Consider the following 15707-nt stretch of genomic DNA (forward strand, 5'->3'; position numbering starts at 1 on the left):
AAAAAAGTCAGATGTGACAATGCATGTAAAACTTCTACAAAAGTTGATTTGATTTTGAACTGAAGTTCCTGAAAGGCACACAATACAAAACTGAGATTCTTAAATTAGAAACCTAATTTAATTTTTAACTTCTACACTAAAGTTGCTGAATATATGAAGCAGTGACTTAAAATATAAAGGTAGAAAAAACATTTATTGTTCAGCACCAAGGTACACACATTTTAAGCAAGTAATAAGTTGACAGAAACTTTGTTCCTGACATTCAGGTGGAGCAGTACCTGCTGAGATTTATTGAAACGATGAATCTCATCAATAAAGAGGATGGTCTTCCTCTTGAGGAGTCTTTTTTCATTCTCTGCTTGCTTGATAATATCTCGGACATCATTTGTCTTGGCACTTGTTGCTGATAAAGTCACAAATCTTGTACCATTCTTCCTGCTGTTGCTGGCTATGATATGTGCTAGGGTAGTCTGAAACAGAGAAAAGAACTAGCTTTTTTAAATCATTTTGGACACAGAAAGTATTTGCCTAAAGGAAAGAAGCCAAGAATAGAGCAGCATGTTAACCTAGGCAGAGTGTTGACACCCTAAAGAACAGGAAGTTCATGTTGTTCTAGCATCAGGAAGATGTGAAAACATTCTGCTAGAGATGTCTGCCAGCTCCATTTTCCAGAGTTGCATGTTAAGTATCTACTTGGTATCAATATAGAAAGGGCCAGTGCCCTAATTTAGCACAGCTTTTGTGACAGCTGTTTTTTTCGCCCACTGAAGAAAAAGGAAGCCCCTTCCTCCAAATGTGCTGTTGCTACAGAGGACAGGAGATATGCTGCTCTTCATTGGGGGATATTGCTGTAAGTTACCATACAGCACAACAGCTGAGGATACTGAGATGCTTAAAAAAGCTACATGAAATTAGACAGTATTTTTAAAAATCGAATCACAGCATTTGCTGCTCTTGTTGCAAAGAAAATGAAACAATGAATAAATATTCAGCAAAAAGTAGTTCTCCATATAGCCTCAGCATTTTAATAAAGAGAAATTATAATCATACTAAAAAAAAAAAATACTGACTCTTTACACTCTAAATAGGATTTCCTAGGCAACCAAGCCTGGCCTGGATAAACTACAATGCAAACAAACTTTTAACTTGTTTTAAAGGATGGTTTTCTTGTTTTCCTCTCCATGACCTTCTTTATAACAACCACTCCTTCATAGCTGTATTTATTTATAGGGATTTAAATTGCATTCATTTTAGTATGGGAGCAGCCTGCAATGCTACTTTATAGTCTGCAGTGTTGTTGCAGCCGTGTTGGTCCCAGGACACTAAATAGACAAGATGGGTGCAGTAATATCTTTTATTGGACCAACTTCAGGACCTGAAGAAAAACTCTGTGAAGCTCAAAAACGTCTCTCTTTCACCAAAAGAAGTTGGTCCAATAAAAGGTATTATCTCACTTCACCTTGTCTTTTTAATTCCACTTGATAGGCAGACACACTAAACTGAATGTGCACGTTTCAGAATTTTTTTTTTTCTTCCAGAACCACCTTAGCTTCCTAAGTAAAGGCAGGTATATTGGTGTGTCCCAAGCAGCGCAGGCAGCTCTGTGTTCTGGAACTAATGATATGGGGGACAAGTGCTAGCAAGCCAAAGATTGTCTTGAAGATATATTCCAAGGATCAAAATTGGTGCAGCAGGTGCACTGAACCTGATCCTCTTGCAGGAAAAGATTTGGAAACAGAGTCATCTACTAGTCTAAGAGCGACCCATGATGCTAACAGGAACCTGTTTGGGGTTCCTTCAGTAACAGCACTCTCCTCCTTTAAATGGCTCCTCTTCTGGACCCCAAGGTGGCTCTAAGTCTGACTGTCCCCAAATAGGAGAGGAGTGACTAAAGGGGAGAATACATCCTTATTGGAGCAACAAGGTATCTCCTGCTTGCTCTACTCATTGTGTGTTGATGGAAGGTGCCTTCCCCATTTTCTTTAGATGAGGTTTAATTTCAGTGTGCCTAATCTTCTGAAACCAAACCAGTTATCTCACATACAGAGTCCACACTTCTCCCCCTCAATCTCATTGAGTTGTTCACTAAATGAGGAGGAAGACGAGGGGAGAAGTATTAATTTCCCTGTTTGAGTGCTCAAGAAGACTACGCTGGAACACTTTAAATTGCCTGTCCTGCTCTGCTCAGGAGATCACCACCAAAGCTGCCCCTCAAACCTTTCTTCAGTCAGGAAGCAAAGACATCTAAACAAAACAAAACAAAACCAAAACATTATCGCTTTATAAATTAAGTTGCCAAGGTAAAACCAAAGTTGGTGTGTCTCTACAAAGTGGGATGATAAGATTCAGAAACAGAGGCAGGGGAGCATGCCCACACTTTAAAATACTGGGTGCACTGACTCATTGGCTCACCCAGTCTAAAGGCTGAAAACAAAAACTGATCTCCCATTTCCTTTGAAGGCGGCAGAAGAAATAGATGACTCGACCAGCTGGCTGTTCACTTTCCTGAATTTGTCCTTTAGCTCCACTCAGCAAGGTATGCCCCACAGTGAACTTAGGCAGTGATTCCACATGTTAATGGGACCACTCACACACTTAAGATTGACATATGCTTAAGTACCGTGTAAGATTGACATATGCTTAAGTACCGTGCTAAATAAAGGCCTTGCAGAAGAATGCAGGAGAAGCCAATTTTCATTTCTACCTTCTACAATTGTAAGTCAATGCATCCAGGATTCAAAAACGCAGGTCAGATCTGCCACTTGTATCTATGTCCCTCTCTTGCAAACAACTTAAAAAAAAAACATTCATATTTGGTATTAAAAAAGTTTGCAATTACTGTATTTTCCTGTGAAGCAAATCTGAGCTAGGGTCCTTGAACATGCTATTTTTAAAATAAAACAACCTTCTCTCCTGCCAGGCTCCTCTCCCCCAAAGATATAAATATTTTTGGATGTTTTGAAAAATTATTTAGATAAAGAAAAACATTTGGGGGAATAAACTTGAGGGTAACACAGGGCCGGCTCTAGCAATTTCGCCGCCCCAAGTATGGTGGAACGCCACAGGGTGCGCTCTGCCGCTCGCCTGTCCCATGGCTTTGGTGGACCTCCCGCAGGTGTCCCTGCGGGGGGTCCGTTGGTCCCGCAGCTCCAGTGGACCTCCCGCAGGTGTGCCTGCGGATGCTCCATCGGAGCCGCGGGACCAGCGGACCCTCCGCAGGGACGCCTGCGGGAGGTCAACCAGTGCCGGCTGCCGCCCTCCTGGCAACCGGCAGAGCGCCCCCAGCGGCGTGCTGCCCCAAGCACGCGCTTGGCGCACTGTGGCCTGGAGTCGGCCCTGGGGTAACATCAGAGTCTCAGATTTCAACTGAGAACTTGGTAACAGTTTTTAAGCTGATGAATCTCAATACTACTCCCTTCACACAAAAGGTAAGAGGTCCTGCCATTAGGATAGGGTAAACTGCATTTCAAATGCTGAAAGCAATCATCATAGTCTTGGCCTCTTCCTTATTATTCTGTGCTCATATGCGGCAGGTTATATATGTTTGCGGTGCCCAGGCCCCAGGAATATTCAGAGCTTGGGGCCCTGCTCCAGCAATATTTGGAGCTGGGTCTCTCCCCTGGCCCTGCCTGGATCAGGGGGCCTCCCCCCGCCCGCCGCATCCCTGCCTGGAGCAGGTCCCAGCCCCCGCCTGCCACCCCAGCATATCCCCACCTCCATGTCCCTGCCTGCTTGGGCTCCTGGCAGAACCACCGTCTGCTGCCCAGGGTCCTAGCACCTGCCATCCCCTACTGGCAGTGCAGGCTGCCATTACCCTGAGCTTCCGCCCTCACCCTGAGCCTCCCCAACGCCCCAAACCTCTCATCCCCAGCCAGAGCCCTCATCCCCCTGCACCCGAATCCTCAGCCCCAGCTCTGAGCCCCCCTGCAGCATGAACCCCTCATCCTCAGCCCCAACTCTCATCCCCCCGCACCCTGATCCTCTGCCCCAGCCCTCATCCCCCAGCCAGAGCCCTCATCCCCCTGCACCCTGATCCTCTGCCCCAGCCTTGAGCCCCACCCACAGCATGAACCCCTCATTCTCAGCCTCAACCCTCATCTCTCCACACCCTGATCCTCTGCCCCAACCGAGCCCCCCCCCCGCATCACGAACTCCTCATCCCCAGCTAGAGCCCTCATCCCCTTGCGCCCTAATCTTCTGCTCCAGACGAGCCCCCCTGCATCATGAACAGGTCATCCCCCCGCACCCTGATCCTTTGCCCCAGCCCTGAGACCCCCGCAGCATAAACCCCTCATCCTCAGCCCCAACCCTCATCCCTCCACACCCTGATCCTCTGCCCCAGCCCTGAGCCCCCTCTGCACCATGAACCCCAGATCCCCAGCCAGAGCCCTCATCCCCCTGCACCCGAATCCTCAGCCCCAGCTCTGAGCCCCCCTGCAGCATGAACCCCGAATCCTCAGCCCCAACTCTCATCCCCCCGCACCCTGATCCTCTGCCCCAGCCTTGAGCCCCCCCACAGCATGAACCCCTCATTCTCAGCCTCAACCCTCATCCCTCCACACCCTGATCCTCTGCCCCAACCGAGCCCCCCCAGCATCATGAACTCCTCATCCCCAGCTAGAGCCCTCATCCCCCTGCGCCCTAATCTTCTGCTCCAGACGAGCCCCCCTGCATCATGAACATGTCATCCCCCCGCACCCTGATCCTTTGCCCCAGCCCTGAGCCCCCCGCATCATGAACCCCTCGTCCTCAGCCAGAGCACTCATCCCCCTGCACCCTGATTCTCTGCCCCAGCCGAGACCCCCGCAGCATAAACCCCTCATCCTCAGCCCCAACCCTCATCCCTCCATACCCTGATCCTCTGCCCCAGCCCTGAGCCCCCTCTGCACCATGAACCCCAGATCCCCAGCCAGAGCCCTCATCCCCCTGCACCCGAATCCTCAGCCCCAGCTCTGAGCCCCCCTGCAGCATGAACCCCGAATCCTCAGCCCCAACTCTCATCCCCCCGCACCCTGATCCTCTGCCCCAGCCTTGAGCCCCCCCACAGCATGAACCCCTCATTCTCAGCCTCAACCCTCATCCCTCCACACCCTGATCCTCTGCCCCAACCGAGCCCCCCCAGCATCATGAACTCCTCATCCCCAGCTAGAGCCCTCATCCCCCTGCGCCCTAATCTTCTGCTCCAGACGAGCCCCCCTGCATCATGAACATGTCATCCCCCCGCACCCTGATCCTTTGCCCCAGCCCTGAGCCCCCCGCATCATGAACCCCTCGTCCTCAGCCAGAGCACTCATCCCCCTGCACCCTGATTCTCTGCCCCAGCCGAGACCCCCGCAGCATAAACCCCTCATCCTCAGCCCCAACCCTCATCCCTCCATACCCTGATCCTCTGCCCCAGCCCTGAGCCCCCTCTGCACCATGAACCCCAGATCCCCAGCCAGAGCCCTCATCCCCCTGCACCCGAATCCTCAGCCCCAGCTCTGAGCCCCCCTGCAGCATGAACCCCGAATCCTCAGCCCCAACTCTCATCCCCCCGCACCCTGATCCTCTGCCCCAGCCTTGAGCCCCCCACAGCATGAACCCCTCATTCTCAGCCTCAACCCTCATCCCTCCACACCCTGATCCTCTGCCCCAACCGAGCCCCCCCAGCATCATGAACTCCTCATCCCCAGCTAGAGCCCTCATCCCCCTGCGCCCTAATCTTCTGCTCCAGACGAGCCCCCCTGCATCATGAACATGTCATCCCCCCGCACCCTGATCCTTTGCCCCAGCCCTGAGCCCCCCGCATCATGAACCCCTCGTCCTCAGCCAGAGCACTCATCCCCCTGCACCCTGATTCTCTGCCCCAGCCGAGACCCCCGCAGCATAAACCCCTCATCCTCAGCCCCAACCCTCATCCCTCCATACCCTGATCCTCTGCCCCAGCCCTGAGCCCCCTCTGCACCATGAACCCCAGATCCCCAGCCAGAGCCCTCATCCCCCTGCACCCTAATCTTCTGCTCCAGCCCTGAGGCCCCCCGCATCATGAACCCGTCATCCCCCTGCACCCTGATCCTTTTCCCCAGCCTTGAGCTCCCCGCATCATAAACCTCTCATCCTCAGCCCCACAGCCCTCTCCCCACAACCCAACCCTCTGGCCTAGCCCTGAACCCCGTCTTGCATCATGAATCCCTTATCCTCAGCCCCACAGCCCTCACCCCTGCACTCCTTCCTATCCCTAAACTCCCTCCCAGAGCATGCACTACCTCCCCCTTCCCACACCCAAACTCCCTCCCAGAGCCTGCACCCCTACCTACACCCCCACCCCAGAGCCTGCAACCAAACTCCGTCCCAAAGCCTGCACACCTCACCCCCTCCTGCACACCCAGAGCCTGCACCCCCTCCTGCCCCAGCCCGGAGCCTGCACCCAGCACCCAAACTCCAACCCAAAGCCTGCACCCTGCACCCCTCCTGCACCCTAATCCCCAGCCCAGGACCTGCACCCCAGACCTCCCCCCCACAAATCCCTCCCAGAGCCTTAGGCAGGTGGGGGCGGAGTTGGGGGGGCAGGTTCTGGGCACCATCAAAATTTCTACAAACTTGCCACCCCAGCCGGCCCTGCGGTAACATTAGAGTCACAGATTTCAACTGAGGACTTGGTAACAGTTTTTAAGCTGATGAATCTCAATACTACTCCCTTCACACAAAAGGTAAGAGGTCCTGCCATTAGGGATAGGGTAAACTGCATTTCAAAACTAATGCTGAAAGCAGTCATCATATTCTTGGCCTCTTCCTTATTATTCTGTGCTATCAGTCCTTTAGAATTAAACTGCCTATTACATAGGTGTGGATTGTTTCCTTATTTCCCCATCAGTTTCCACTGAGTTCACTTTTTCATTTATGCATTTTGATATAATGCCTGTAGCCAGAGCTAACAGCATACTAGGGCCGGCTCCAGGTCACAGCGCGCCAAGCACGTGCTTGGGGCGGCATGCCGCAGGGGGCGCTCTGCCGGTTGCTGGGAGGGTGGCAGATGGCTCTGGTGGAGCTGCCGCAGGCGTGGCTGCGGACGGTCCGCTGGTCCCGCGGCTCCGGTGGGCCTCCCACAGACACGCCTGCAGCAGCTCCACCGCAGCTGCAGGACCAGCTGACCGTCCGCAGAAAAGCCTGCGGGAGGTCCACCGGAGTCGCGGGACCAGCAAGCGGCAGAGCGCCCCCCACAGGGTGCAGCCGTGCTTGGGGCAGCGAAATTGCTAGAGCTGGCCCTGCAGCATACTATACAATTTTTGTACTGTATCAAACTACAATGAAGCCAGAAAATATATACTCTAGTGGAGACATAATAGGAGCCCAAAGTACAACTCCACCCAAGAGTGCAATTGCTTGTACAAGTATCAGAGGGGTAGCCATGTTAGTCTGGATCTGTAAAAGCAGCAAAGAATCCTGTGGCACCTTATAGACTAACAGACGTTTTGGAGCATGAGCTTTTGTGGGTGAATGCATCTGACGAAGTGGGTATTCACCCACGAAAGCTCATGCTCCAAAACGTCTGTTAGTTTATAAGGTGCCACAGGATTCTTTGCTGCTATTGCTTGCACAGACAAGCTTGAGGAAATGTGCCAAACTACTATAGCCTTTTCCAACAAATTTAGTTATAGTGTATTCTGGGGATGAAATGAAATCTGACTACTACTAAAATCCAGTATGGTATAAGGAGAAAAAAGCACCAGATATTGTATGGACATCTGAAATGAAATTAAGTTCCTAGATTTTTACAACATAAGTGGACTTTATTGTTAGTGTTACATTGAAGCTTGTTTTTTAGATGAATTAAAAGTATTTCCCATCGGAACACAACACAGTAAATTGGAGGAGACATTTAAGCAAGCTAATAGTCTGCTTCCTCATACTAGAACAATGTACAAGTACTTCTTGTTTAAATAGTCTTCTTTGCTAATAGCCAATATGAGCACTGCTCCCACACCTATTTAATTCAATGGCATTTACTTAAGTGAGAATAGGACTTGTCCAATAGTTTGAAGCCTACAACTTTAGCACCAATGCAAAGCAAGGAGCAGGACTGGGAGCAACTGCTATTATAGAGGGAGACAGCCAGCTGGGATGGAGCAGCACTGAAAGGAACTAAATGTGCTCATTTCACAGCCCTGCTACAGATACCTACCCTGCCAACAGCCCCGGGACACCAGCCAGGAGAGCAGTTCCCTGGGATGGGTTTACAAAACCTGTGATCTGCCCCAGGCAAACTATGAGTGTCAGCAGATATATTATTGAACTAGTCTTGTGGAACCCCATTCTGCCTGGGAGACACAAGGTCAAGTCAGCTTCAGACTGAAGGAAGCTGGCAGGGCAGCAGATGAGCATGGTTCAACTGTGGCAATGGCTGTGGAGACAATAAAAATTTAAAAATTGATAACACTTAGCTATGGGAAGACTTTAATATGCTTACTCACCTTGGGTGCTACCTGACTCCAAAAATAGCCTACTATAGACTACTTGAGGAGTAAGGTATTGATCACAGCGTCAGAATCTGGCTGATAGCACCTACAGAACCCAATTCAGATCAGGTGTAAACAGGCACAAGACCACTGAATTATACTTACTGAAAGCAGAGCTGTGCCTGCTTACACTAGGTCTGAATTTGTCCCTTTATATTCAGACTACTTTACAAATACAATGGGCCAATTCTGATCTCACTTTCACCAGTATCACTCCATTGACCTCAATGAAGTTACGCCTAATGAGAGCTGGGTAAAAATTTTTGTCCTTTTTTTTTTTTTTTTTTTGAAAAACTAACAAAAACAACAAAAACCTAAACAAAAACTAAAAACAACAACAAACCATATTTGGTGATACCAAAACAGTCTATGAATGTATGTTGTTTTCACCAAATTGTGTCCAGCTTCTGCCCCTACAGCCCCCAAAAATGTTATGAAAAAAATGAAACATTTTCTTTAACATTTTGATTTTTTGTTTCCATATGACCTGTTTCAATATTTCCTTCAATTTTATTTAAAAAATTCAAAATGTACAAATTGCTCAAAATCTAAATGACACATTTCATTTTGGATTGACCAAACTTCTCAATTATCCAAAATGTTTGAGTTTGGTCTGATTTTAAATGATTTTTCCCCCCTGGAATTGCCAGCAAACCAAAAAGCCCTTATTTGCACAACTCTACTCCTGTTTTACACCAGTGCAAGATCAGAATCAAGCCCATTATGTTTGGAGACTCTCTCTGCTCCCATTAAGAACTAATCGTTTTTCCTTATCTGTTTTTAATTTTAAACTCTGCGCTGTTGTAGAAGTCATCTTGATTCTTAGTTAAGATCTGAACTAATGCTCGCTGAAGTCAATGGAAAGACTTTCATTGACTTCAGTGGGCTTTAGCTTAGGTCCCAAAGGATTAGGAGGGGACATAAAACGTAACCAAATATTCAAATAGTTCAGATGATGCCTCAACTGCTAATTAGAAGGGAGGGGGGGAGGATCAGTTACAGCACATTTTACACCCAAGAGACCAGAATTCCAATCTGCAAATATTTTGTGTCTTCTCATGATGAAGTTTTGAATAAAGCACATACAAGGAATTGGTTAAAGATAGATAAAAATAAGCCCAATGAAACGTAATACAAATTGCAAGGACAGCTTGCTATGTTATGGTGTTACACATTCCTATAAACATTACCTACACTAACCTAGTATAGGATTGCACCCACAAACCCAAGCAACAGTGGCTAAATGCTCTCTGCCCTAAATTTTCTAGGCAACAATGTTCCAGTTAAACTATGGCAGGGCGCGGGGGAAATGTTGGTAACTGGGTAACGGCATGCTTAAAAAAAAAAAAAGAAGGTTATCACATTGAAATACAAAATTGTTAAGATTTTGCAGTCCCAAAGCTTATTTGTAACAGCAAAGTTATTCTGTGCTTGAGCTACTGGTGTGGACATCCCCCTGCTGTCCCATGGCAGATAAGCAAAAATCTAAATCCCTATATTAAAGTGTCATAAATCACAGCACAGCTTACTCAAATTGCAAACTTGGATTTGAGCAGCTGGGCCATTATAGACATTCATAAGAGGTTTTTTTCTTTTTTAAATTTGAACAGTCAGGGTCCACTGGTAGATAATCATGGCATTTCTTTGAAACGTGCTATTTACATGCTCTATCTGCTCATTTTTTTTTATGAGCAAGGCTATTGAAATGTATAAAAGAACATAAGTTACTAGCACGGTTATGGGTGCTGTAAAATATAAATAATAGATAATAAAATAAAAGAAGGTGGGTTAGCAAGAGAGTTTTGGGTTCATAAAATAGAGCAGAGGGACAAGGTTGCAAACACATCCATGACCTTAACAAACCCAACTGAGAAAACAGGCTTTTAAAGACTGTACCCCTTTTGGAAAACATGACAAACCTTTCAATAGCAGGAAAACTTAAAAACAATCCAATCTAAAGGTACATTCATTTGGTCTCATTATTTTGACCACACCCCCTCAAACATATACATTCAGTCAGGGCTGAATTCAACATAATTTGTCTAGTCTCTCCTTCTCTAGCGCGCGCACACACACACACACACACACACACACACACACCTCTTTCTCTACCATTGTCTGCACCAGATCCCCCTGAACTGGGACCAAATGTAGATGGGATAAAAACAACTTCAGCAATGTTACAGAAAGTTTGAGACCTGAGAGTGGGTGGATATTAACTGTGACTCTGGGTACTCCCTTTTTCTTGTTTTTGAAGATAAGAAAAATAATGGGATAAGACTCTTTATGGAGTGTTTCTCATACACCTTAACTGTATGTATGCTCACATTATTCAACTTTAGATGAAAGATATGATTGGGGTTCATGTGGATTTTAAGATTGTTATTTAGCTGTTTGGTAAGTTTGAAAACTTATTTTTCTTAGCAAGAAGGCTATTCAGGCTTTTCTATGAATAGGAGATGGCAGAGCCGATTCTGAAATTTACAATTTATGTTAAGCATTCTTGATATTGTTAGTTTTGGTTTTAAGGAGGCAATGTAAGACTGCTACCCTATTTCAAAGGACTGAAAAAACAACAATGGGGCTTCAGAAAAATTCTTAACTGATACTTTTATGACAATTAAGGGACCTACAGAAATGTTGTAGAATCCTGCAACTGGATTCCCTGCTATGTTACACTACTGCGGTAAGTCAACCTACACAACTCCAGCTCCGTGAATAATGTAGCCAACGTACCTGAGGTTGTTACACCTTAGGTCAGGGTCTACACAGGGGGGCTGATGGGAGAAAATCTCCCATTGACTTACCTTACTCTTCTCATTGGAGGTAGAGTACAGGGGTCGACTGAAGAGCAATCTGCAGTCGATTTGGTGGATCTTTACCAGACCTGCTAAATTGACTGCTGGTGGATTGATCTCAGAACGTCGATCCCAGCTGTAGTGCAGACATGGGTAGAAGTTGTTAATAGCTCTAAGGGAGTCTAACTTACACCATCTTATGTATCACTTCTGAATTTAGCCTAAGGTATCTGATGCTAATCCTACTTCAACACATAAACACTTGAGATGATTTTTCTGGTATCTAAGGCTTAGAATCAAGATTTGATACACTTGAAGCTAAATTACACATGGTGTCTGTTAACATTTCTCCACTGAAAAGCCTGGCTAAGATGGTGGAGCAAAGTCTTAAGGAAACACAAGAAAGTCTGTAGTGGAGACAAGATCGAAAAGGGGGGGAGCAAGGGTTCTTCTAAAAAATGGGAAATACAAGATTATTTGGTTCTTTGCTGCAAAACATAGTTTTTTATTTATATTTGCTTAGATTACAAATAAATATTTAAAGATGAGCAGTCTTTTTTTTCTGAGACGTTTTATGGTCTTTTAAGCTTTGATAAGATTCTGATGATGTGTCAAATGATTTTACCTTTATCTGCTATACTGTCTCAGAAAATTGATACTGAATGATTTATTAATTTAAATTATTTTTAAAAGCCAGAAAATAAATAAATTCTGGAGAGGTGCTTATTGGTAGATACAGACTTTTAACAACAGAAAGCTTTCACCATCTGCCCAGTCACTGTGTGGTATGAGCAGTCATCTTTCTAAGGTCTTTTTGATTTTGAATGCTGACTGAGGTTCTCCCTTCCCTTCTCTGAAGAGGCAGTTTTTCCCCATCAGACTAGTTTCTTAGAGTACTGTATCCACATACAGTAAGATCCCCCATTATTTCTTTAGTCTAAAATCTTATTTGATATACTTAGGTCTAGCAAAGACAAAAAGCCAAGGAAGACGACAGACAACAATGTAGTCCTGTTTCTCATCATTAGAATCATCTTGGTTTAGCTGTGTGGACGTGAAGTTTGCAGACCAGAAATTTAGGGAAGAATACTTAAAAAAAAGAAAAGAAAAGAAACTTCCAGCAGTTTAAATGAGAAGTGATTGAGCCATATTTTAAGACTTTAGTAGAGGAGGGATCAAGATAAAGCTGAATTCTACCAATATTCTGGAAATGGTGTTAGGCAGACCTGAACACAAAGGAAAAGGGATCACTCGAGGGTAATGGGACTTTGTGTCAGCACAGAAAAATGTTGCAGGACTGCAGACATATACTCATGTTTACAATTCAAGTAGCTTTTTTAAATTAATCAGTCAGTGAATAAAAAGGATGGAAGAAGTGTGGAAGCAGGAAGAAAGAGAGAGAGAGAACAGTGAGACCAGAAAAAGCTGAAAGTTAACTAACTTAGAAATACATATTTACTTACAGAGAAGGGCTTGAACAAAATCAAAAGAAAACAATCCTGCCTTCCCCCTCAAAAAACCCTCTCCCCTCAAGATTCATACAGTACATTTCAGATCCTCTTTCTAATAGAAACACCATTATTATTCTCGCAATAAATACATTTATAAGATGCAAAATTTAATACGGCATAATTTTTTAACCACAGGAGCAACTAACCATAGGAACAATTTACCAAAGGTCATGGTGGATTCTCCATAACTGCCATTTTTTAAAATCAAAATTGGATTTTTTTTCTAAAAGATGTGCTCTAGGAATTATTTTGGGGGAAGTTGTACGGCCTCAGTTATACAGGAGGTCAGATTAGATGATCACAGTGGTCCTTTTTGGATGTGGAATCTATGAATTAGAAGCAAATAAATTGATCTATTAGCAGACTTTTTGAGGTGAGGGACTATATTGTTGGTTATTATTGGTTGAGTACTAGCAGCATAGAGCTCAGCACCTTACAGAAGCTAAACAGAGCCATCTTCTACCAGGACCTGATACGGAGAGACTGTCCAGTGTCCTGCTTATTACCACCAGTCGTTCCAGGGAAGGCCATGTAATTCCCTGGTAGGCGATGCCCCATGGCAACATAGGCACTGACCACCCCATTAGCCCTTGCCCCCACTCCACCCCTTCCATGAGGCCCCACCCCTGCCCCTTTCCAACCTCTCCTCCAAAGTCCCCACCCCAACTCCACCCCCTCCCTGCCAATATTCCAACTTCTTCCCCAAATTCCCTGCCTCCTCCCCTGAGCGCACCACATTCTTGCTCCTCCCAGAGTGTGCTAATGCTGCCAAACAGCTGTTTGGTGGCAGCCAGGCAGAAAATGCTGGGAGGTAGGTGGAGGAGCAGGGATATGGTGCGCTCATGGGGGAGGAGGAGGTGAGGGGAGCTTGGCTACAGAACACTCACTAATTTTTCCTGGTGGTCGCTCCAGCCCTGGAGCACCCACCACAGAGTCAGTGCCTATGCATAGTACTGAAGGCAGCACTGAGCCCTAAGGAAATGCATAGAACAATTAGAATACCCAGAGTAGCTGGACTGCAAGGAATTGACACTTGTGCAGCTGCAGCCCTGGCCATCCCGGCTATTAGAGAGACAAGGTGGGGATGACAATATCTTTTATTAGACCAACTTCTGTGGTGGGGATGGAGATAAGTTTTGGAGCCACAGAGACCTGAAGATGAGCTCTGTGTGGCTCAAAAGCTGATCTCTCTCACCAACAGAAGTTGGTCCAATAAAACATATTACCTCCCTCACTTTGCCTACCTACTGCGGTACTGTATTCATTTAACCAGGTGAGCAAAGAAATTCAGAGCAGGGGCAGAGAATGGGAGGGAAGCTACATTTGGGTAACCCTGGCCCCACCCTTCAATGTTGGCTGGGATTTGTGAGGCCCCTGTCAGTGTGCTGGTGCCCCGGTGGAAGCCTGGCTGACCACGGAGGAGGAGGCTGTGCGGCCTAGTGACACTGAGGCAGGGGCTCCCTTGGGCCGCCCAAGCGCCACTCACCTTGCCGCAGCCAGGGGGCCCCCAGAGGATGAGCGAGGGGATTTCGTGGGCCTCCAGCAGGGACCGCAGCAGGGTCTGTTCTCCCAGCACCTGATCCTGCCCCACGTAGTCCCCCAAGGTGCCCGGTCGCAGCTTATCGGCCAGGGGCTTCCCCTCCAGCTTCTGGGCCACGGTCTCCCCGCTCAGGGCAGCCACGTGGCCCCCGGGGCTGGCAGCCGACCCTGCCCCCGGCTCCAGACCTCGGGCTGCAGCAGCAGGCGCTGCCCTATGGGCCGCCGCTGCCCTGCCCGGAGTTCCCGGGGTGGCTACAGCCGCCCGGCCCTTGTGGAACAGGGAAAACACGGGGGCGGCGGGGCCGCTCCCACCCTCCGGCTCCTCGTCCCCGCTGCTCTCCCCCGGCGGCCCGGAGAGGCGCATTTTCTTGTTGGAGGGCTGCGGGCTCCGCTCCGGCTCGCCGCCCCTCCCCGCCCCCGAGTCCTGCAAGCACCCGTCCAGGTGCGAGTTGATGTGCGCGGCGGGCAGCTCCCACAGGCACACGGGGCAGCGCACCAGCGGCTCCTCCTGCTGCGCCCCGGCCCCCTCCATGCCCCTGCGGCTCCCCGCTCGGGGCAGAGCAACAGCTGCTGCAGCCCTCTCCCCCGGCCCCACCCCCAAGAGGCCTCCCGTGCCAGAAGCTGGCAAATGCCCCCCGGGAGCCTCAGCTCAAAGCTGCAGGCTGAGGCCTTCCTCCCCCAGCCGCTACCCTCGCACGCGGGAAACGAAAGTGACCCGCCCGTGTCCTCCTCCTGTAGGCTGCCGCAGCGTGTAGACCTTCGGGAGATGTAGTCCTGCGGCTGTGCGGGCAGAGGTGGGTTAGTTTTGCTTCTTTCCTGCTCTAAAGGAGACACAGAAAGTTGTAACCAACGTTTTCCTCTCTCCCCCGATTTATTTAGACCTGCTCCCTAGCAAACTTACTGTATGGAGGGGCCTCTTCAGAGGCGTGGTAACAATTTGTACAGTGGGGGTGCTGAGCGCCACTGAACCAAACTGTAAACCCTGTATCTGATGGCAACCACTTCAAGCCACCGGGGTGCAACAGCACCCCTAGTTCCAGCACCTATGGTTCTCTATGGTTTTCACATATCTGCTGGTGAAAGAGACTGACTTTCCAGCTGTACAGAGCTCTTAGTCTTCTTCAGGGCTGGGCGATGGATCAGAGGTGTCTCTGGTACAACACAAGTGGCTTCCCCCAAAGCAATAAGGGGGATTTTATCATGAGGATTGTTTTTTTTTGCTGGGTCTTAAGAATTGTTGTGTTGTGTCTGAAAATCCATATTATTTGAATGTATTCAAACATATTTTTATTCCAGAATATTTTGTTTGGGGTTACTTCTGGTGCCCGTGCCTAACGCTACTCAATAGTATTTTGAAAAATTAG

At 47.8% G+C, this 15707-nt stretch overlaps 2 protein-coding genes and 1 long non-coding RNA gene across 3 annotated transcripts in view; 1 reads left to right on the forward strand and 2 right to left on the reverse strand.

The window, feature by feature from the left end:
• The window catches only part of WRNIP1 (WRN helicase interacting protein 1), a 32618-nt gene extending 17599 nt beyond the window's left edge, over nucleotides 1-15019 (reverse strand). The window contains exons 1-2 of the mRNA XM_050940023.1: nucleotides 14291-15019; nucleotides 279-470 (exon numbers count right to left, since the gene is read on the reverse strand). Coding sequence (XP_050795980.1) covers nucleotides 279-470; nucleotides 14291-14875 — 777 coding nt within the window. The 5' untranslated portion in view covers nucleotides 14876-15019. The remainder of the gene's footprint in view (nucleotides 1-278; nucleotides 471-14290) is intronic.
• MYLK4 (myosin light chain kinase family member 4) overlaps nucleotides 1-15707 on the forward strand; it is a 137899-nt gene that overhangs the window by 973 nt on the left and 121219 nt on the right. The gene's annotated exons all lie outside the window — the stretch shown is intronic.
• LOC127045028 (uncharacterized) lies at nucleotides 2979-7465 on the reverse strand. Its single transcript, XR_007772596.1, has 3 exons — nucleotides 6736-7465; nucleotides 3159-3473; nucleotides 2979-3106 (listed from the first exon to the last, which is right to left on the reverse strand). It is a non-coding gene; the product is annotated as an uncharacterized LOC127045028 (long non-coding RNA).

The sequence above is a fragment of the Gopherus flavomarginatus genome, chromosome 2 (assembly GCF_025201925.1).
Source record: "Gopherus flavomarginatus isolate rGopFla2 chromosome 2, rGopFla2.mat.asm, whole genome shotgun sequence".
NCBI lineage: Eukaryota > Metazoa > Chordata > Testudines > Testudinidae > Gopherus > Gopherus flavomarginatus.